Source organism: Spermophilus citellus (genome assembly GCF_964194105.1).
Source record: "Spermophilus citellus genome assembly, chromosome: 4".
NCBI lineage: Eukaryota > Metazoa > Chordata > Mammalia > Rodentia > Sciuridae > Spermophilus > Spermophilus citellus.
The window spans coordinates 67,226,665-67,251,174 of NC_138185.1; the positions used below are offsets into that span (position 1 = coordinate 67,226,665).

Genomic DNA, 24,510 nt, shown 5'->3' on the forward strand with positions numbered 1-24,510 from the left:
GTGATACCATTCCCCTATTTCTATCATTCTGCTCCCTGGGGGCCTAGTCCTCTGCTTTGTTCCATATGGCAGCCACTAGCCACCTGTAGTTTTTCAGCAGTTGAAAATGGAGTAATATGCTGGGTGTGGTGGCACATGCCTGTAATCCCAGTAACTGGGAAAGCTGAGGCAGGAAGATTGCAAGTTCAAGGCCCTCAACAACTTATCAAGTCCCAGTCTCAAAATAAAAAGGGTTGAGGATATAGTTCAGTGATAAAGTTCTCCTGGGTTCAATTTGAGTAAACAAAGGAAAGAAAGAAAGAAAGAAAGAAAGAGAGAGAGAGAGAGAGAGAGAGAGAGAGAGAAACAAAAATAAAGTAATGCAACTCAAGAACTGAAATTTTAAATTTTATTTAAGAAACTTAATTTGAATTAAGGCTCTGACAATGCCAGCCAGGTGATGGACTCCATTGTGGAGAATATTTCTGTGTGCCAGGAACACTGTCAAGTTAAAGGACAGCCCTGATGGTACTGGACTGCACCAGGCATCTCCGAATGTTAGCAGTCCTTTTTGGGGCAAAGAGTTTTCTGCAGCACTACTTTCTGCTCACAACCCTTTTCCTGCCTACACCCCTGCCCTCTCCCCATCCTGAGTCACATTCCCTTCTAGCTTCTCTGGTCAGAACAATAGTGCCACTGTGAAAAAGGAGACGCTGCCCTCATTGGTCCAGACACCTGTGCTGGCTATGCTGGCAAACAACTGTGGGCTCCCTGGCCTGCCTGGCTCTGCCTTACTAAAGGCAGCAAGGGAGGAGGCTCACATTTGCTGTGCCCTATTCTGTACTGTGGCAGGCACCATACCAGCATTATCTCATCAGATCCTTCCAAATGTGGGTTAGAAAGCATAGGATTTAAAAAATGGAACTAGAGTTTGAACCTAGGGGTATTTACCACTGAGATGGAATTTACCACTGAGCTATGTCGCCAGCACTTTTTATACTGAGACAAGGTTTTGCTAAATTTCCTAGTCTGGCTTTGAACTTGTGATTCTCTTGCCTTGGCCTCCCAAGTAACTGGGATTATAGGCGTGCACCACCATACCTGGCTCTAATCCCTTTTTTATAGAATAAGCAATTGAGAGGGGATGGGGTGGGGAGGAAAGGGACCTGTCCAAAGTCACACATTCTAAAGCCTTCTCATCGTTCAACACACAAGGTTGGCCCTGGTATGGCTGCTCAGGGAAGTCACAACTGCCCTATTCCCACCCCAACCCTCTCCTGGAGAAGGTGACATCATTTTGCTGTCAGCCTCCTGAGTCATTGAGACTGCAAGCATGCACCACCACACCAGGCATTTTGATTTCAATTTAATAAAATATTGATTGAGCACCAACTATGTACCAGGCTCTGGCCAAGTGCTGGGGAGATGCTGCCCTTACTGCACATAATCTAGCAGAGAAGATACACATTAGGGGAGTGTGGCTCAGAGAAGGAAAGGGGTGCCCAGTGTTGTAGAGAGGTCAAGATGGGATCAAATCCAATGGATTTTAAACAAGAAGGTTTGCCATGATCTTGGCCTTAGCAGTTTTGGTGAATTGATAGAGCTAAGAAGCAGAGAAGGACAGAAGAGTGGATAGGAGACAGGAAAATACAGACAGTATGGATGGAAACTTCAAGAAATTTGGCCAAAAGCAGATGGGGGAGCGGGGGTGGGGGTGGGGTAACTGAAGGGCAATGCAGGTCAGAGGGTTTATTTTGTTTAGAAGGATTCCTGAGACTTTTCCCATTTCTGTTTGTATATTTTTTGCAGTATTGGTGATTGAACCCAGGGACATTCTTCCACTGAGCCACATCTCCAGTCCTTTTTATTTATTTATTTTTTAAAATAAATTTATTTCACATTTGTAGGACAATTATTTTTTGTTTTTTTAGTTTTTTATATCTTTATTTTATTTTTATGTGGTGCTGAGGATCAAACCCAGTGCCTCTCGCATGCCAGGCAAGCACGTTACCATCTGAGCCACATACCCATCCCCTCCTTTTTATTTTTTATTTTGAAACAGGATCTTACTATATTTGCCAGGATGGCCTCACACTTGTTTACTTGTTTTTCATGCCTCAGCCTCCCTAGTAGCTGGGATTACAGGCATGCTCCCATCTGTTCTTTTTTTTTAATATTTATTTTTTAGTTGTAGGTGGACACAATATCTTTATTTCAGTTTTATGTGGTGCTGAGGATAGAACCCAGGGCCTCATGTGTGCTAGTTAGGCAAGCACTCTACCACTGAGCTACAACACCAGCCCCCATCTCTTCTTTTATTGCAAGAAGATGATCTTAACTTCTACTACACAGGAAAAAAAGGCTATTTTTTTTTTCTTTTCTTTTCTGGTCAAGTGGAAGTGAAGTTATCTGTTGAGAATAAAGGAAGAGATAGAAAAGTTTGAAATAATCCTCTTGTAGAAAAGAAGGATAAACTTTATTTATTTATTTATTTTTGGTTCTGGGGATTAAACCCAGGACTTTAAAAAAAAATACTTTTAGTTGTAGATGGACACAATACCTTTGTTTTATTTATACTTATGTAGTGCTGAGGATCCAACCTGGTGCCCCACACATGCCAGGCAAGTGCTCTACCACTGAGTCACAACCCTAGCCCAGAAAGAATAAACTTACCAGGGAAGATTGTCTGACAGTGTTGAAGACTCCTTTGAGATTGGTTGCAATGACTTTACAGGGTACTCATGTGATTTTTTTCCAGCATATTCCAGCAGCCAGGTATAGTATCAATGAAGCAATATGGCTGGTCTCATGGGGTTAGGGGTTGGCATGGATGACACAGCAGGAAAGGCAAAAGCAGGCAAGTTGAGGATATTAGTACAAATATGGTGTGTTACATCTTGGAGTTAAAGATGAGGAGGAGTGAGGGGCAGTGAAGACTGGAGAATAGGAGTATTGAATAGAGTAACTGAGTGAGAAGTTGTCTGAAGGGTGACTTGGACCAAGACTCAGGATGTAACCTGAGAAAGTGAGTGGCCGAGGAGACAAAGGAGAAAGTCATGGAGTGGGGAGTGGAGTTCCCCAGAGGCTCCATAGCATGGGGGTGATGCAGGATAACAACAGAAGAGAGATGAAAGGAAGACAATAAAAAAGGTACCCACCTCTCAGAAAAGGGCAGAAAGGGCTCCTCAGGTTTAGTTTGCTGGTTATTCACAGATCAGAGCAGTCTATTAGATTCGTAACTCGAGTGTTTTATTTTATTTTTTTATATCTTTCTTTATTTTTATTTTTATGTGGTGCTGAGGACCTTGTATCTGCTAGGTGAGCGCTCTACCGCTGAGCCACAATCCCAGCCCCCTTTTATTTAAGAAAATTTTTTAGTTGTAGTTGGACACAATATCTTTATTTTATTTTTATGTAGGGCTGAGGATTGAACCCAGGGCCTTGCACGTGCTAGGTGAGCGCTCTACCACTGAGCCACAATCCCAACCCTCCAGCCCCTTATTTTCACCTTCTAATTTTGACATCATTTCAGATTTACAGAGAAAGCACAAGAATAGTACAAGGAATTCTCATATGCCTTTCACCACATTTGCTTTACATTAAATTGCTGACTTGATGCTCTTCTATTTGCAAACGCTTTCAGTGTGGATTTCCTACAAATAGAGACATTCTCTTTGCTGTGTTCTGAATATTTGTGTTCCCCCATCAACAAATATATTTTAAAAATACTAACCCCCCACAGAGATGGTACTAGGAAGTGGGGCCTTTGGGGGGAAGAGAGGGCCTTCATAAAAGAGGACCCACAGGACCTTGCCCCTCCACCATGTGAAGATACAGAGAGAAGTCACCTTGAGAAAGCCATCTTCCCCAGACATTGTATCTACCTAGACTTGATCTTGGACTTTCTAGTCTCTGAAACTTTGAGAAATTAAATTTCTGTCATTTAGAAGTGACCTGATCTATGATATTTTTTATAGTAGCCTGAAAAATAGTCTAAAATATTCTAACCATGGTACAATGACCAAAATGAGGAATTGAGCATTGATACAACTGGATAATCTCTAGACCTTAATCAAATTTGCTAATGATAAAAGGCCAGTTTTTAGGAATTATTACTACCCTGCTTCTTCTCCTTTCCTCTTTTATTTTCCTCTTGTTCAGGTCTTTGAGAAATAAGAAACAGATTGAGGAAGGGAGCTAACACTTCTTATTGTTGTTTTGAACCTTTTGTTTTCAAAGGAAGCTTCAAAAGTGGCAAGCAGCTTCCCCTTCTGAACTCAGGGCTTATTTCTCCCACCTGCCCTCAGGCCCTTTACACAATCTGCTCCCTCAGCCTAAAATAGAGAATCTCAAATCTCATCTTACCCCTTCCTGCTCTTCACTCTACTGTCAGGTGTTCTTTTTTACTTTTACTTTTTTTTTGTACTGGGGATCAAACCCAGAACCTTGCACATGCTAGGCAAATGCTCTACCATTGAGCTACATTATGAGTTTTCATGTATTAATTTAGCAAATATTTATTAAATATTAACTGTTTCGGCCAGGTTGTGAGCTAAACACTCAGATTACGCAAGGGTGGAAGGGCTTCTGCTCCAGAACACAGGTGGAACATGTAACCCACTTGTTTTTCAGCTGCTTTCAATGCAAAGACCTGCGGGATCATCCATTCATAATTCCTTCCTGCAGTGACTACTTCCACTACACTGCACAACGCTCCAGGCACTGCGCATGCTCACTGTGCACCTCTTTCCGACCGTGAGTGGAATCGACGGAAGGATCCCCCCACCCTCTAGGTCTCAATGGTATATTCCATCCACTGGCGCCAGACGGCGGAAATGAGCCGCGGGGGCGGGACCTGTTGTTGAGGGTGGCGGAAGTGTGGTGGCGTTTTTCGGAAGCGGGCTTTTTGGAAGCTTGTGTCGGCGGCGAAGCTGAAGTGGCTTCGTGGAGCTGCTTCGCGCGCTGCCGGGCGTTGGGGCTCGGTCTTTGGGAGACGCAGGTCTGTTAGGACAAGAAGGCTCCCCCTCTTTTTTTTTTTAACGTGGCCTTCTTGAAGGTTCTATGGCTGGGAATTCCGGCGTGCCCGCGGTTTCCCGCTGCGCGCCTGGGCTTTCGCAATATTTTCCATATACTCGGCTGACCACTTATTTTTAGCTTTTCCACTTCTTTTATTTTTTATACTATTTAGTTGGGATTTAGCATTTCCACTACTAATCATTTATCAAATATTACTTTATTACGTATTTATGATAATATATAGTGTGTTATATTTATAATGTATTACATATTTGACAATATTTGGTTCTAGGCAGTATGCTGAGTAGATTATGAAAACGTGGGCAAAAATTATTGAACCACTTGATTAGATTACAAGTTCCTAATACGGAAATTCCAGGGAATTCTTGAGATTATTTTCGTTAGGATAGTCACCAACTCGTACTAGTACTTCATCTGTTGACTGCCCAGTATGTGTATTGTCTGTAAGACAATAAAGGGGGGAAAAAGTCAAGCTTGTTTACTTCTGGAAGTTTCATCCAGCTCTGACATTTTTTCACCCTTACAGTTCTCTGAAATGAGTGAAAATGGATCAGAAAATTTTATGTCTAGCAGCAGAAAAGACAGCAGACAAACTGCAGAAATTTCTTCAAACCCTGAAAGATGATGATGTGAGTATTGGCAAGCATGTTCTGCTAAAAGCAAATGTCAACAAATGCAGAAGACTTCTACTGCTGCTTTATCTTCATACCATTCTCCTTAGGAGATAAGATCTTATTTGATAACAAATCATAGATGTAAAGAGGAGAGTGCGTGAAATGCACAGGTTAACAACATTTGTGACCAAATTTAAACCTAAAATAGCATACGAATACAGTCTTTTTGCATGTGTACAAATTAGTATACTTTTGTGGTCCTCAGATGGACCCTGTTTGAAAAATGTCTAGGCTATAGCTATGGATTTATATTTTTCTAACAAAAATAAATTCATAAGCAGCAAAATATTTTTAAAGTATTAGTAAAAGAGAAAATTAATGCCTGAGTCTCCACTTTAAGTACATGGTTATAAAATGTAATAATAATGACCCATACGTTAGGCTGTTATTTCTTTCTAATCTTCCTTTTCAGTTTTTTTTTTTTTCTTCTTGCCCAATATATTACTCCTTTTTCTATAATAATTGGTCTTAGCTTGTGCAGATTTTTGCCTGGAAAAGAATACCTCTTCAAGATGAACCTTAAACAGTTATAATGTTTTTAAGGGAATTGTTATGTGCTGGTTGTTGTAGTCATAGAAACTAGGTGCATCTATTATCTGATGTAATAACTGAGAATTTAGGTAGAGATGCTTTCTGAGTTTTTTTCTTAAAATTATCCAGTTTTGCTTTTGCAGAAGTTTTTTGAGAGCTCATTGCATCATGAATCATGTTATAGACAAGATTTGATTAAAAGCATTTACATTATTTAGAATCTGTATTTTACCTGCTTCCAAAAGGAAGCTGTAACATTATGTGTCTTTTAAAATTAAATAAGCAGGGGCTGGGGTTGTGGCTCAGTGGTAAAGTGCTCTCCTAGCACATGTGAAGCGCTGGGTTCCATCCTCAGCACCACATAAAAATGAAATAAAGATATTGTGTCCACCTACAACTAAAAAATAAATAAAAAGGAAAAAAACCCCTAAAATTAAATAAGCACCATAAGAACTAGAACAAAATCCATGATGTGGATAAATAATATTCACTTTCTTACTCGTGATAAATAGATGGCTGTCTCAGTTTTTGTGAGGATGAAATGATGTAACATATGTAATGGATCTAAAATCTAATAGATAATAAGTCCCTTCACCAGCAAAGTCACTGTCCTCTGAACATTTCTCCCAGCATTTTCCTTTACAGTTTTATACCTCAAATTAGAACACAGGGTTCCAGATGTATTATCACTAAGTAGAGTAATACTGTTAGTATTTCCCTTATTCTTCCATTAAGGCAGAATCAACTTTTTGGGCCATAATGTCATACTGTTGCCTCATTGTTTAAGTTATTTTTGTATATATTGATATTAGCCTAAATTTCTTTCATCTCTGAAATTCTGTAGTTTGTTCTTAGAGCCCATACAAAATGTTTTTATCTTTTGGGTATTTTTTTTTTTTAGTTATCTCATTTTACGCCACTGTTTTTTTTGTGTCCTGGTTTTGTTGTCTACTGTATTAGTTACCCTTTTCTTCAAATTTGTAATGCATTTCAGTAGTGTATATATTTAGTTCACTTAATAAGATGTCACAGAAGATGAACTCAGAATAAAAAATTATAAAACTCAGAGGTTCCTTGATAAGATCCTCAGATCTGGCAGTGGGAAAATTCACATTTAAGAATCTAGAGAAAATAGAGGAATCTGAAAATAAATTTAAATATTTAACAGATACTTAACATATTCAAAGCTGTAAGTGCAGGAATAGAATCCATAAAAACAAGAAGAATGAATTAAAAAAAAAAGAAAATTTCTTAAAACAAAAACCTCAGTAGATGGTTTAATAAACAAACACAGTTAAAAAAAATCAGTGAAGTGGAATACAAAGCTATATTATTAAATATAATAATATATAACAGAAAAATAATCTAAATCACAGATTGTAAAGAGGTGGAAAATATGAAGAATGTTTACAGCCTGTGGAGAGTACTTTGATAAAAGAGTGTCTTAAGCACATAGAAGAACATTCATAGATATTAGTTATGTTGAGTACTAGAGCACAAAGGGAAAACTTGGTAGACCCCATAAGAGAAATATTACATACCATGCTCTGATGACAGTGCAGTCAAACTGGAAATGAAAAATGAAACCACAAAGGTCTTTCTACCCTGACTAAAATACAACTAAATAACTCAAGTGAAAAGAGATATATAAATAAATTACAGGATTTCTGAAAATAATGATAATGAAAACACTACAAATCAGAATCCTTGAGCTGGGGGTGATAGTGCATGCCTGTAATCCCAGCAACTCAGGAGGCTGAGACAGAAGGATCATGAGTTCAAAGTGAGCCTCAGTAACTTAGGCCGTAGGGAGACGCTGTCTCAAGTCATAAAAAGGGGGTTGGGGCTGTAGCTCATTGTAAAGTGCTTGCCTAGCATGTGTGAGGCATTGGGTTTGATCCTTAGCATTGCATAAAAATAAATACAGGAATGCTGTTTGTCTACAACTAAGGAAAAAAAAATTAGAAGGGTGGGGGATGTGGCTCAGTGGTAAAACACCCCTGGGTTAAATTCCTGAACCAAAAAAAAAAAAAATCTTTGAAATATTGTTAAATATCACATATATTAATAAAAATAAAGTGAAAATGAAATTGTGGAGCTGGGGTTGTGGCTCAGTGGTAGAGTGCTTGCCTAGCATGCATGAGGCACTGGGTTTGATCCTCAGCACCACATAAATGTAAAATAAAGATATTGTGTCCAATTAAAACTAAAAAATAAATATTAAAAAAATTGTGAACTCAAATAACTAGAAAAAAAAGCTTTAAACAATAACAAGCCACAAAAACTACTGTTGGTCCACTTTTCACTTTTCCTCTTGTGCTATGACAAAAATACCTAACAAGAAAACTTGTAGGAAGAAAAAATATTTTAGGCTCACAGTTTTCAGAGGTTCCGTCTATGGACACCCCACTATATTGCTTTGGACCTGAGGGGAAGGCAGAGCATGACTAGGCAAGTGAATGATGGAGGAAAGCTACTTAGCTCATGGCAGCCAAGGAGGAGAGTGTAAGGGACAAAATATAATCCCCAAGGGCATCCCCTAGTAACCTACTTCCAGCTACACCCTACCTGCTTAGTTACCAACCAGTAATCCATTCAAGTTCTTGATTCACCAATGGGTTAACCATTGACTTAGGTTAATTTCTGAAAATTCTTGCATTGTCACATGAACTTTTAAGGGGAACATCTCATAAACCATAACAACTGCTAAAAATAGAAATGAAAATTAATATATAATAGAAAAATAATAGATCAGACTAATCAAGAATTCTTGTTCTTTGAAAGAAAAACCATTAAAAATTTTAATCAAAACAATGGAGTAAAGAAAAAACTAAAAAGCCACAAATTAAGAAATGATAAGAGACAAGTTGTTTATATGAATGCAGCAAAAAAAAAAAAAAAAAATCTCAAAAAATAAGACTGTTCTGTCTATGCACATAAATTTGAAACCCTGGAGGAAATTGATAATTTCTTAGGCACATACAGCTTGATAAAATTGACCCAATTTGGGATGAAAAGTATAACCAGGCCAGTTTCCATAGAAAAAAAGAATATTATCAAGGAATTATTTCACCCAGGGCCCATGTAGTTGCTATTTTCCCCTCTGGGGATCAAACCCAGGTCCTTGTGCTTGCTAGCAGGTGCTGTACCACTGAACTATGCTCCAGCCCAGGGTCCAAATAGTTTCATAGGAGACTTCTAACAAAGTTTTAGAGATCAGAAAGACAGTCTTAAGACTACATAAATTGTTTCAGAGCTTAAATAATGAAGGAAGACTTCTAAAATCTTGGAATCGAGTGTAACTTTCATACCCTAATACGTTATAAAGATAGTGTAGAAAAAGGATATCATGAGCTAATTTCATAAATATTGACAAAAAAAAATCCTAAATATCAGGACAGATTTCAACAGCATATTAAAAAAACAATACTCCAGCTGGGCATGGTGGCATATGCCTGTAATCTCAGGGGCTGAGAAGGCTGATCGTGAGTTCAAAGCCAGCCTCAGTGAAAGTGAGGTACTAAGCAACTCAGTGAGATCTCTCTCTGAATAAAGTACAAAAAAGGGTTGGGGATGTGGCTCAGTGAGTGCCCTGTACCAAAAATAAAAAAAAACATGCCATGATCTGGTGTAGGTTTGTTTTTGTTTTGGTACTAGGGATTGAGCCCAGGGGCACTTTCCTGCTGAGCTACATCTTTTTTATTTTTATTTTTTTATTTTGAGAAAAGACCTAAGTTGCTTAGGGCCTTGCTAAGTTGCTGAGTTGGCTTTGAACTTGTAATCCTACCTCAGCCTCCTGAGTTACTGGAATTATAGATGAACACCACTGTGCCTATCTCTGGAGGATTTTAATGGCAAGAATAAAGGTTATCTCAATATTAGAAAGTATGTTACTATAAAGACCTTATGATTTAGATCAGAGAAAACCTTTGACAAAACTCAGCAACCATTCCTAATAAAAACTTGAGACCACAGGAACGGGGTGGCTTTTTCCTTAATATGATAAAACATAGATGCTGACTCTAGCATCTTTTTTTTTTTTAAGTTGTAGATGGACACAATACCTTTATTTACTTATTTTCACGTGGTGCTGAGTATCAAACTCAGTGCCTCACAGGTGCTAGGCAAGCGCTCTACCACTGAGCCATGACTCCAACCCCTAGAGTGAGAATCTTAATGGGAAACTGTAGAGGCTTTTCTATTAAGGCCAGGAACAAAGCCATGATGCTGCTGTCTCCACTGTGGTTTAATGTAGATCTGGTTGTTCTGATGTGTTAGTTAATACAGTTAGCCTAGAGAAGGTGTGTACTTGGGAACCCCTGGGGAATCAGTGATAAAAATCATCTATAAACAATTCATCAAGGTAGCAGAATATAAAATGAATATGTAAAAATCAATAGTATTCCTATGTACAATAGCCAGTTAAAAGGTATAGTGAAAGAAAAAGTCACATTTATGATAGTAATACAAAAGGTAAAGTGCTAATAAACTTAAGAAATATCTCTTCCCGTATGAAGAAAACTATAAAACATAAAAGATGTAAAAATAGACAACTGGAAAGATATCGTTTATTCTTGATTAGGGAATATCAATCTCATCAAGATGTCAGTTTTCCCTGAGTTAATTTATGAATTTGATGTAATGAGGTTTGAAATTCCAGTGAGCTATTTTGTGAAATTCGGTTAACTGACTATAAAAATCATGTAGGAAAATAAACACAGGAATAGTTAAGGAAAACACTGAAAAGGAAGAGTTTTGAGGAAGGACTAACCCTATCAAATACCAAACACCATAAAAACTTCTATAATTGAGGGTGGTACTGATGCATGAATAGATGATCAGATAATGGAATACAAGAGCAAGAACAGAATAAAATATAATGGATAAAATAGATAATGTCTCTTAAATAAATGTCTCAAAATAGACCCAACTATGTAAAATCTAGTGTATGAAAAAATGGCATTTCAAAATATTGGGTTAAAGATAGCCTTTGATAAATGTTGAAACAGCTGTGTAGACATTGGTAAAATTAGACCAACCCTCACAATATTTGAGCGTGAGCTCCAAATTAGTCAAAAGGTCTACATGTAAAAATCAAATCTATGGGGCTGAGGTTGTGGCTCAGCGGCAGAGCGCTTGCTTAGCATGTTCGAGGACCTGGGTTCAATTCTCAGCACCACATAAAAATAAATAAAAGTATTATGCCCAACTGCAACTAAAAAATAAACATTAAAAAAATCTAAATACATAGTAGAAGAAGACATAATTAATTCCTCTTTCACCTTAGGGCAAGGAAAAGCCTTCTATGGTTCAACATCTAGATGCAATAAGAGATTGACATATTTGTCTACATATAAATTTAAGTTTGCCTGGCTAAAAATAGCATCAGCTGAGTAAAGATAACTGACAAACCTGGCAATTATTACAATAAATCACAGCTAAAAGTTCAAAATTCCTAATTTATATTAATTTATAATAAGAGAAGATTTAATCCTATAGAAAAAAGACACAGAATAATCACAGAAACATGTAAAAATGGCCTTTAACACTCATAGCAGGGGAAATATAAAACATAATGTTTCTCTATAGAAACTGAACTACTTGACAACATGCTGGTTGGCAAGGTGATGTTTGTAGAAATGAAAAGTGATTTGACCTTTATTAGGATTTGGTAATATTTTAAAAAAACTACATAAGTATTTGTATCCAACCCAGTTATCCCATTTCTAGGAATTTACCCTAAAGGTATACCTCCAAATAGACTTGTAGACCAGTGGTACAGAATAGAGGACACAGAGACAAACCCACATAACTACAGTTATCTTTAATAAAAGGCGCCCAAAAGGTACATTGGAGAAAAGATAGCCTCTTCAACAAATGGTGCTGGGAAAACTGGAACAAAAACATGCAACAAAATCAAATTAAACCCCTATCTCTTACCATGCACAAAATTCAACTCTGAGTGGATCAAGGACCTAGGAATTAAACCTGAGACACTGTGCCTATTAGAAGAAAAAGTAGGCCTAAATCTCCATCATGTTGGATTAGTCCCCGATTTCCTTACTAAGACTCCTGTAGCACAAGAATTAAAACCAAGAATCAATAGATGGGGTGCATTCAAACTAAAAAGCTTCTTCTCAGCAAAAGAAACTATCAGTGAAGTGAATAGAAAGCCTACTAATTGGGATCAGATTACCACACACACATCAGAGCACTAATCTCTAGGATATATAAAGAACTCAAAAATCTTAACACCAAAATAAATAACCCAATCAATAAATGGGCCCAGGAACTGAACAGATACTTCTCAGAAGATGATATACAATCAGTCAACAAATATATGAAAAAAAAAAGTTCAACATCTCTAGCAATTAGAAATGCAAATCAAAACTCTTAAGATTTTACTCCAGTCAGAATGGCAGCTCTTAAGAATACAAACAACAGTAAGTGTTGGCGAGGATGTGGGGGAAAAAGACACACTCATACATTGCTGGTGGGACTGCAAATTGATGCAGCCAATATGGAAAGCAGTATGGAGATTCCTTGGAAAACTGGGAATGGAACCACCCTTGGACCCAGCTATCCCACTCCTCAGTCTATACCCACACTATAGGGACACAGCCACATCAATGTTTATAGCAGCACAATTCATAATAGCTAAACTGTGGAACCAATCTAGATGCACTTCAGTTGATGAATGGATAAAGAAAATGTGGTATATATACACATAATGGAATACCATCAGCATTAAAAGAAAAAAATCATGGCATTTTCAGCTAAATGGATGGAGTTGGAGAATATAATGCTAAGTGAAGTTAGCCAATCCCAAAAAACCAAATGCCGAATGTTTTCTCTGATATAAGGAGGCTGATTAATAATGGGGTTGATGGCGGAGCATGAGAGGATTAGACAAACTCTAGACAGAGCAAAGAGGAGGGAGGGGAAGAGAGGGGGCATGGGGGTAAGAATGACGGTGGAATAAGATGGACATCATTACCCTAAGTACATGTATGAAGACATGAATGATGTGACTCTAATTTGTGTACAACCAGAGATATGAAAAATTATGCTCTATATGTATAATATAAATTGTAATGCATTCTGCTGTCAATAACAAATTAGAGTTAAAAAAAGATATACCTCCAGCAATATACACTTATGTTATTCGTTATGATATTTTGAATCTGTAAAAAAAAAAAAGTATCAGGAAGAGATCTATAACTGAAAGAGTGATTTCCAGAAGATATAATTAAGTGAATAAAGCGAAGTGCAGGGCTGGGGATGTGGCTCAAGCGGTAGCGCGATCGCCTGGCATGCGTGCAGCCCGGGTTCGATCCTCAGCACCACATACAAACAAAGATGTTGTGTCCGCCGAAAACTAAAAAATAAATATTAAAACTCCCTCCCTCCCTCCTTCCCTCCCTCCCTCCCTCCCTCTCTCTTTCTCTCTCTCCCTCCCTCTCTCTCCCCCCCTCCTCTCTCCTTAAAATAAATAAATAAATAAATATTTAATTAAAAAAAAGCAAAGTGCAAAATGTGTATCGTACTACTTTTTGTGTAAAACAAGGTCTGTGTGTCTTTACAGGAAAAAACTTTGGAATAATACCATAACTTATCTTAGACAGGGTGGGGGGGGAATGCAAATAAACTTGAACTCTTTAGTAGGATTGATTGTTTTAGTATGGGTGAAACAATTTGGGAACCGTTTTTGGATGTATCAAATAGTTAGCAGATGAGTGTGTGTGTTGACATCTGGAGTTAGGGTAGAAGGTGGTAGAAGGCACATGCAAATATGGAAAGTAGGAAGGGTGGAAAGAACCCTGTGGGAATAAATTAGAAATGAAAATGTTGGCTGAGGGGGTGGTCATGCCTATAATCCTAGTTATTCAGAAGATTGAGGCACAAGGGTCACAAGTTCAAAGCTGGCTTGGGCCAGTGAGACTCTGTTTCAAAATAAAATATTAGGAAAGAAAAAAAAGTATCGGTGTACACTTAGGATTTCTCAAATTTTGAGTTCTTATATATTCTGGAGATTAATGCTTTATCTGTGGTGCAGGTGGCAAAGATTTTCTCCCATTTTGTAGGTTCTCTCTTCATATTCTTGATTGTTTCCTTTGCTGTGAAGCTTTTTAGTTTGATAACCATCCTGTTTATTGATTTTTTATTTTATTTCTTGCGCTTTAGGAATCTTGTTGAAGAATTTGGTTCCTAAGCAGACATGATGGAGATTTAGGCCTACTTTTTCTTCCTTTTACTGCTTAGGTCCTTGATCCTTGAGTCGAATTTTGTGCTGGGAGAGAGAGGGATTTAATTTCGTTTTGCTACGTGTGGATTTCCAGTATTCGCAGCCCATTTGTTGAAGAGGCTATCTTTTCTCCCAATGAATTTTATGGCACCTTTATCTAGTATGTGATAACTGTATTTATGTGGGTTTGTCTCTGTGTCTTCTATTCTATGCCATTGGTCTTCATGTCTTGTTTTGGTGTCAGTACCATGCTGTTTTTGTTACTATAGCTCTATCGTATAATTTAAGGTCTGGTATTTGTGATGCCTCCTGCTTTACTTTTCTTGGTGAGAATAGATTTGGCTATTCTAGGCCTCCTGTTTTTCTAAATGAATTCCATGACTGCTTTTTCTATTCCTATGAAGAACCTCACTGAAATTTTAATAGGAATTACATTAAATCTATGTAACACTTTTTGGTAGTATGGCCATTTTGACAATATTAATTCTGACTATCCAATATCTTTTCATTTTCTAAGTCTTCTTTAATTTTTTCTTTAGCATTTTATAGTTTTTATTGTAGAGGCCTTTCTCCTCTTTTGTTAGATTGACTCCCAAATATTATATTTTTTCCCGAGGCTATTGTGAATTTGGTAGTTTTCCTGTTTTCTCTTTCAGTTTATCATTACTGATGTTTAGGAACACAGTTGATTTTATGGGTGTTAATTTTATATCCTGCTACTTTGATGAATTAATTTATGTCACTTTTGATCTTGAGAGTCATGGAGAGTATTCATAAGTTATTTTTTTTAATGTCTTAGAGTCTGTTTGCTATGGTCTAATTATTAGACTAATTATTATTAGGCCCTATATCCCTGATGAAAGGATCACAAAAATGGTGATGCTCTTTTCAGAATGTATCACTGGGCTCATGATTGTCATTCCTGGTAATATTGATTTTAATAACCTGGCAGAGGTAGTTTGTGCTGGGCTATTCCATCATATAGAGGGGAAATTAGATGAGTGGCAAGATGATTGCATGGTTTTAAAGTGTGTCCTTACAAATTTCTTACTGGTTGCAAAGAGAGGGGGAAATAATTGTAAAGTAGGGAACTCTGGCAACACACCTTACTAATTAGAATTGATATCCCAAGTGACGGACAGATAGATACCATGTGCCTCCTCCTGTGATCCTCTGAGAATACACTATCACCTGTGTTCCAGTTAAGATTCCATAAACTCAGTCTAACCATGTGGAAACATCAGACTATACAAAATAAGAATTTATTTTTGTGATGCTAGAAATCAAACCCAGGACCTTGTACATGCTGGCAAGTGCTCTACCACTGAGCTATACCTCCAGCCCTTTTTTTCTTTTTCAATTTATACTTTATTTGGACTGTGCTGTTAACTTGGTAGTTCTAGATTGCCAGTGACAAGAAAAATTTTACAGGCTTCTAAAGTAACAAGAATACTTAATCTTAGTCTACTTGTAATTTTTAAATGAAGTTAAAAGCATTACTGAGCCAGGCATCAATGGCACACACCTGTGAGCCCAGCTACTAGGGAGGCTGAGGCAGTAGGATCACAAGTTTGAGGCCATTTTGGGCATCTTAGCAAGACAATATCTAAAAATAAAAAGATCTAGAGATTTACTTCAGTGGTAGAGCACTTGCTTAGGATGTGTAGAGTCCTGGGTTCATTCCCCAGTACCAAACAGCATAGCTGTATAAAGTTTAAGAGGAAGTTTGAAGATATGATAAATTGAGGGAGAAGGAAAGGAAGTAGGGGACAGAGGGAAAAGACGTTAACATTTGTTGAATGCCTGTTGTAATCTGAGTCCTATGCAAGGTCCTCTAGTCATCATCTTAGTCCTTTGAGCTAAGGAAATGATCTCATGTAACAGTTTAAATAACTAACCTGAGGTTATATGGCTGGTAGATGGCATAGCTAGAATTCATAGCTCAGGTCTTCTAATTCTGGGTACAGCTTTTTTATTTTCTATGCCATACTGACTTGTGTTGAAACTGAACTTTTTGGAAAAACCTCAAGAGTTTCTCAACCTTGGCATTGTTTGCATTTTGGACTGGATAATAATTTCTTGTGGTCAGCTGTTCTGTGGATTATGAGATGTTTAGTAGGGTTCCTGGTATCTGTTTACTAGATTCCAGAAGCACTCTTTCATTGTGATGTCAGAAATGTCTCCAGATATTGTCTAGTTTCTCCTGGAGGACAATAATCATCCCTGAGAATCAGTTCTCATTTGGAGAGTTCAGACAAAAGCAGTCAGATACTTTCTTTATACCTTTAAGAAAGGAGAGATGGACTCTGGTTAGGAAGACCACATGTAGGTGAGGTAGAGATCAAATTTATTGTTTATTATTAGTCTTGACTTCTGGGACACTCCTCTCTCTGGGTTGTCCTCGTGGGTTACTGACTTCACTTGCTTTGCTCGTCTCCCACTGCCTCCCCTTGTATAACTTTTTGTTTTAATGACTAACTGTTGGTGTTTATCTTGTCTTCAAGTTAATCTTCCTGGATATTCTTATCTATTTCCATGGAACTCTCCTGTGGGGTCCATTTGGATATATCTAGTTGTTTACTTGGTATCTCCACTTGAATATCTCAGAGTAGTGGTTTGGAGCCCATGAAAGACCTGCTGAATCAGAAACTGGGTAGAGCCCAGAAATCTCTCTTGGTAATCTTCAAGGTGATTTAAAATATATATATATATATATATATATATATATATATATATATATATATATATATATATTAAGAGAGAGTGAGAGAGGGGGGAGAGAGAATTTTTTTTTTAATATTTATTTTTTAGTTCTCGGCGGACACAACATCTTTGTTGGTATGTGGTGCTGAGGATCGAACCCGGGCCGCACGCATGCCAGGCGAGCGCGCTACCGCTTGAGCCACATCCCCAGCCCCTTCAAGGTGATTTAGATCTCACAATTTTACCATTTTCTTTGGATGTTATCATCATCCATTCTTTTAGTTGCTTAAGCCATAAATTTAGGAGTTTTTGTTGGTTATACCCCTTCCCTACCAAGTTATGAAGAATTTCTATTCCTAGTTCTGGGATATATTTTGAAATTATCTACTTTTCTTCATCTCCTGTACTAGTATGCTAAGGCTGTGTTAGAAAATACCACAAACTGGATGGCTCAAATAAATGCAGTTTTTTTCAAGGTTCTGAAAACTAGCAGTCCAAGATCAAGGTGTTGGCAGGGTTGGTTCCTTTTGAGGGCTGTGAGAATCTGTTCTGCTTCCCTCTTACAGTCTCTGCAGGTTTGATGGCAATCTTTGATGTTCCTTGACACCTGCTTTCTGTCTTTGTCTTCCCTTGACATTCTCCCTGTATACATGTTGTCTATGTCCAGATTTCCCCCTTTTTAAAGGGTATCAGTCCCATCTCACTCCAGTAAGAATGGCAGCCATTATGAAGTCAAACAATAACTAGTGCTTGTGAGGATGTGGAGAAAAAGGTACACTCATACATTGCTGGTGGGACTGCAAATTGGTGCAGCCAATTTGGAAATCAGTGTAGAGAGTCCTTGGAAAGTGGGAATGGAACCACCATTTGACCCAGCTATTCCCCTTCTGGTACTATACCCAGAAGATTTAAAAACAGCATACTACAGGGACACAGCCACATCAATGTTTATAGCAGCACAATTCACAATAGCTAGACTGTGGAACCAACCTAATGCCCCTCAATGGATGAATGGATAAAAAAAAAATGTGGCAGTTATACACAATGGAATATTACTCAGCACTAAAAAATAACAAGATCATGGCATTTGCAGGGAAATGGATGGCATTAGAGCAGATTATTCTATGTGAAGTTAGCCAGTCACTAAAAAACAAAGGCCGAATATCTTCTCTGATATAAGAGGGGTGACTCAAAATGGGGTAGGGAGGAAGAGCATGAGAAGAAGATTACCACTAAATAGGGAAGAGAGGTGGGAGGGAAAGGGAGAGAGAAGGGGAATTGCACGGAAGATGGAAGGAGACCCTCATTGTTATACAGAATACATGTATGACGATGTGAGGGGAAAAAAAAAAGGGTGTCACATTAGATTGGGTAGAGAGAAGTGATGGGAGGGGAGGGATGGGAAAGCGGGGATGGGAAGGACAGCAGAATAAAATAGACATTATTATTGCTGTATGTATATGCATGACCAATGTGATTCTGCACCCTGTACACTCAGAAAAATGAGAAATTATACCCCATCTGATTCAAATGTATGATATGTCAAGATCATTGTACTGTCATGTGTAACTAAAACAAAAAAGGGTATCAGTTACAATGAATTAGGGCTCAAAACAACCTGACTTCCAATTTTGGTCATAGTTTTAGGTGTTTGGGGTTAGAACTTATGAAATTTGAGGTGGCACAGTTCAGCTTATAACATTTCTTCTGCTGTCATCTTGATTTTGGCCACTGTTCTCTCTTGCTGGGACATAATAGCAGTCTCCTATCAGATATCCCTGTTTTACTCGTGAATATCCCCATAAGCCATTCTCTACACAAGGAGCAAAATTGACTTCATATCTGTTGTATCACTCCATTTTCCCCCCATTTAGTAACTTCTCTTATACTTAAAATCGAAGATTCCTACCATAGCCTGTAAAAGTTTTCATAATAATCCTTTGCCTGTTGCTGCTCCAAACTCATCTTCTGGCATTCTTTTTCTTACTACTCTCCACCTATCTTGGTCTTTTTTTCAGGTACTTGAATAGGCCAAGGTCTTTGCTCCTTCAGGGCCTTTGCAGTGATGGTACTGCCTCCCCTTGTATAACTAGCTCTTTCTTATCCTCTAAGTCTCTGCTTAAATGTCACTTACATAAGAGAAACTTAAAACTACTCTAACTGAAGTTGCCTCCCTTTTTGAAATTATTGTCTACCTCATCCTTTTGTTTCCATTACATTTTTTTCTGTCATCCTTTCTTCTGTTAGAAACCAAGTAAAATTACCTTGTGCACATCCCTTGTTCATCCTTGTATTGGCCCTAGAAAGAAGAAAATACACCAAAAATATTCGTTGATGAATTTAATCTCAAAACAATACAATACCAAGTGCTGCTAAGTAAATGTTTATAGAATACATTTTAGTCTTGACAGCCATCTATCCTGTTAAGCTCTACCTTGTTCTAAATAAAAATTAAGGCCAGGTGTGGTGGCACACTCCTGTAATTCTAGCAGTTTGGGAGGCTGAGGCAGTTAGGTTGAAGATGGCAAGTTCAAAGCCATCCTCAGCAACTTAGCAAGGCCCTAAGAAACTTAGTAAGACCATGTCTCAACAGTAGAAAAAGAGCTAGGGTTATGGCTCAGTGGTTGAGTGCCTTTGGGGTTTAATCCCTGGTATCCAAAATGTATGTATATTTAATTTTTATTTTTTGTAAAGATGGAAGTTATTTCTTTATTTAATAACTTTATTTATTTATATTTTGTGGAACCCAGTACCTCACACATGGAAGCAAGCACTCCATCACTGAGTTACAGTCTCATCCCCTATGTGTTTATTTTCAGGTACTTGAAGTCTCTGAATGATCTGAACCAGACAGATGAGTGCTTTTTCCATTTTGAGTGTTTAGGTTTTTGGGATAGAGGAGCTGTGACCAGTCTTGTAGCTTTTTCTTTTTTTTTTTTTTCATTGCAGTTGACTAATCTCCTTCAGAATCAAGCAGTGAAAGGAAATGCTCCTGGAGCACTCCTGAGAGCCATCTTCAAAGGTAATGAGTTAATTAATTTTACTTTTGTTTTACTGTGTTCATTGGTAGATTTGTTTACCTTTGGCAATTATTGCTTCTTTTACTATTTGAAGGCTACTAGAACATATTCTGGTGTTTCACAGAAGCAACTAAAGCAGCAGTTTCCTGTTTAGAATACTAAAATATTTTATTTTATTTTTTTTAATTGGTTGTTCACAACATTACAAAGCTCTTGACATATCATATTTCATACATTAGATTGAAGTGGGTTATGAACCCCCAATTTTACCCCAAATGCAGATTGCAGAATCACGTCGGTTACACATCTACAATTTTACATAATGCCCTATTAGTAATTGTTGTATTCTGCTACCTTTCCTATCACCTACTATCCCCCCTCCCCTTCCCTCACATCTTCTCTCTCTACCCCATCTACTGTAATTCATTTCTCTCCTTGTTTATTTTCCCATTCCCCTCACAACCTCTTATATGTAATTTTGTATAGCAATGAGGGTCTCCCTTCATTTCCATGCAATTTCCCTTTTCTCTCTCTTTCCCTCCTAAAATATTTTATTAAAGGGAGTTGGAGTGGCTACCTGAGATTGTATTGTTGATTTCTTCCCTTTTGGGGGGGTACCAGGGATTGAACTCGGGGGTTCACGACCACTGAAGCACATTCCCAGCTTTATATTGTATTTTATTTAGAGACGGTGTCTGACTGAGTTGCTTAGCACTTCACTTTTGGTGAGGCTGGCTTTGAACTTGGGATCTTCCTATCTCAGCCTTGAGCCCCTGGGATTACAGGCATGTGCCACTGCGCCCAACCTCTTATTCATAAAAGAAATTTCAAAATTGGTTGACTAAACTTTCATGGAAACCTGCAAAATATTTTGTAGAAATACCAGAGAAAAGGGAACGATGGATGATCAGTGGCATTTGATGGTTTATTTGTTAGACAATCCTGGAACAGATTACTAGAACTCCCAATTTGTGACTATATTTAAAAACAGATTTTGGAAAACCTTGCTTTAAATTTGCATGAATTATCAAGTATTGTGGAAACTATCTTTTTAATCATTTTAGTTCTCTTATTAGGTATATGACCAATAATTAACTAATGATGACATTTTAAAAACTGAGATATAAGCTAATTGCAGTGGGGCACACCTATAATTCCAGCTACTCAAAGTTAAGGAAGGAGGATCACAAGTTCAAGGCCAGCTTGTGCAACTTAACTGGACCTGTCTCAAAAGAGCCAGGTGGGGAGCACTTATGTTTTTGTATACCTTTTGGACAAAGACAAGTGCAAAAAACATAGCTTTTTTTAAAAAAAAAAAAAATTAGTTGTAGTTGGACACAATATCTTTATTATATTTATTTGTATGTGGTTCTGAGGATCAAACAAACCCAGGGCCTCGAATGAGCTAGGCGAGCACTTTACCGCTGAGCCACAATCCCATCCCAAAACATAGCCTTTTTTGCAACCCAAAACTCATTGTTCATTTTGAGTTTTGATACATATAAGCAGGACTATTATACCTAAAACAGCTTAATGATGGGATATTGATAACTAAAAAGGGTAGTTCTAAGATTAACAGATTGATGAAAAGCACAGGTATTGAGAGAATCTCAGTTACGTTGATTCAGTATTCCAGTTTTCATATTGTGATAGTCAGATGGCTTTTTTAGAGGCTTTTGTCTTCAGAAAATGATTCATGGAGTTGAAAATATATCTTAATGTGTTGGATCATGTTTGCCTGTCGAATTGGCATATTCCACATCTGCACTATTCCTGAGAGTGATAATAGAAATTAGTATGATTTGAACTCATTGATGTTTAAGGAAGGTTTCAGCAATCGAGAACCAAACAGATCGATCTACCCCAAAAGTGATCCTAAAGTCAATTACCCGAAGAAATTAGATCCCATATATCTTAGATGGAGAACTATGAAATCATTATCAGTATTGTCCATAATTCAAGTCAAAATAGAAGCCCCCCTCCCTGCAAAAAAAAAAAAAAAGAATGGTGGCATGGCTGATGGGGCAACTAGGTTAAGCATCGGTTTTTCTTTTTCTTTTCTTTCTTTTTTTTTAGTTGGACATAATGCCTTTATTTTATTTATTTTTATGTGGTGCTGAGGATCGAACCCAGTGCTTTGCACGTCCTAGACCAGCACTCTACTGCTGAGCCACAACCCCAGCCCCTAAGCATGTTCTTTAAAAAAGGGAATTGATGAGATGGACAGTAAAGGAATCACAACGAGAAATTCCTTAAATAAAAATTTATTGATTTACAAAAGCTGGGTGATAGGGGGCTGAATAAAGCACTTACCTAGCATGCGTGAAGTGGTCAGTTCTTCCCCCCCAAAAAGAAGAGTGATAATCCATATACTAAAAAAATTTACCTTTTTAAAATATGTAAATTTAAAAAATTTTTTTTTGTTGTTGTAGATGGAGAGAATGCCTTTATTTTATTTGTTTGTTTTTATGTGGTGCTAAGAATCAAAACCCAGTGCCTCACACATGCTAGGCAAGTGCTCTGCCACTGAGCTTCAGCTCAGTGTATAAATTTTTAAATTGAGGTAATTGTCATGTCCAGTTCACCTCCTTAAAATGCATAATCCAATGACTTTTAGTGTAGTCACAGGGTTGTGCATTTATCACCACAGTGAATTTTAAATAGTTTTCATTACCCCTAAAAGAAATTGTACCATTAGTTTTTACCTCTCTACCAGTCCATCCTGGCTCTAAAAAGCCATTTATCTACTTTCTGTTTTTATAGATTTGCCTATTCTGAATATTACTTATCTACACGTTATCTAGGTTGTAGCATCTTATTTTTTTAACTGCCAAATAATATTCCATTGTATATAGCAAATTTTTTTCATTCATGAGTTGATGACCTATTTCTGATCATAATATGTTGCTGTAAACAGTTATGTACAAGTTTTTGTGTGGACACATGCTTTTATTTATCTTGAGTATATATTCAGGAGGGGGAATATTCCAGGTCATGTGGTAATTCTATGCTTAACTATTTGAGGAACTGCCAAATTTTTCAGAGTGGCTGTATGAGAATGCTGATTTCTCCCACATTCTCTTCGACACTTGTTATTAATTATTTGCACTTAAGTGGTATGTGGCTTTGATTTACATTTCTGTGATGTTAATTTTGTTGACCATCTTTTCATGTGCTTTACTGATCTTTTGTATATATTTGAAGAATTGTCTCTTCAAATCTTTTACTCTTTAAAAAATCAGATTTTTAAAAAATATTGAGTTGTAATAGTTTTTTTATATATTTTAGGTACAAGTCTGTCTTTCGTACTAAGGATTGAACACAGGGTGCTTAACCACTGAACCTTGTCCCCAACCCTTTTTAAAAATATTTTATTTAGAGACAGTATCTTGCTGAGTTACTTAGGGCCTTGCTAAGTTGCTGAGACTGGCTTTGAATTTGCAAACCTCTTGCCTCAGCCTCTGTGCTGCTAGGATTACAGGTGTGCAACTACTACGCCCAGTCCTTTTTATTTTGAGATAGGGTCTCACTAAATTGTCCAGGTTGGTCTGAAACTTGGATTCTCCAGCCTCAACCCCCTGAGTAACTGTGATTACTGGGGTGCTCCATCATGCCTGGCTATTTTTTTTTCCTTTTATGGTGTTCTTTGAAGCTCATAGTTTTTAATTTTGATGACATCCACTTATTTTTTTTTGTGCTTTTGGTGTCATATCTCATGTACCATTACCTAAACCAAGAACATAAAGGTTTGTGCGTGTTTTCTTGTGAGAGTTTTATAGCTTTAGCTCTTAACATTTAGATCTTTTAACCATTTCAAGTTGATTTTTGTATGATAGGAGGAAGAGGTTCAGTTTCATTTTATTCCTCCACTTAACACTTATCAGTTGCTTGAGCTGGGAGTGGTGGCACATGCCTGTAAACCCAGTGACTCAGGAGGCCTAGGCGGGAAGATTGAAACTTCGAAGCCAGTCCCAGCAATTTAGTGAGGCCCTAAAAGCAACTCAGGGAGACCATGTTTCAGAATAAAAAGTAAAAAGGACAGGGTGACTCAGTGGTAGAGCGCTCCTGGATTAAATTTCTGGTACCAAAAAAATTGCCTGAGCCAGGTGTCATACCACACACTTGTAATTTTGGCTATTTTGGAGGCTGAGGCAGGAGAATTAAAAGTTTAAAGTCAGTTTTGTAGTAGGTTATGCACATAGGAACTGTGAATCTTTTTGAGTTTTGTGCTGCTTTCTCTCGATTGTCTTGGATATTGTGGGTTCTTCATATTTCCATATAAATTTAAAGTAAGCTTGTTCTGCAAAAAAGGAAGTTGGGT

At 37.6% G+C, this 24,510-nt stretch overlaps 1 protein-coding gene across 1 annotated transcript in view; it reads left to right on the forward strand.

The window, feature by feature from the left end:
- The first annotated feature begins 4,856 nt into the window (after positions 1-4,856).
- The window catches only part of FANCI (FA complementation group I), a 73,048-nt gene continuing 53,394 nt past the window's right edge, over positions 4,857-24,510 (forward strand). The window contains exons 1-3 of the mRNA XM_081290974.1: positions 4,857-4,978; positions 5,543-5,645; positions 20,119-20,191. Coding sequence (XP_081147100.1) covers positions 5,562-5,645; positions 20,119-20,191 — 157 coding nt within the window. The 5' untranslated portion in view covers positions 4,857-4,978; positions 5,543-5,561. The remainder of the gene's footprint in view (positions 4,979-5,542; positions 5,646-20,118; positions 20,192-24,510) is intronic.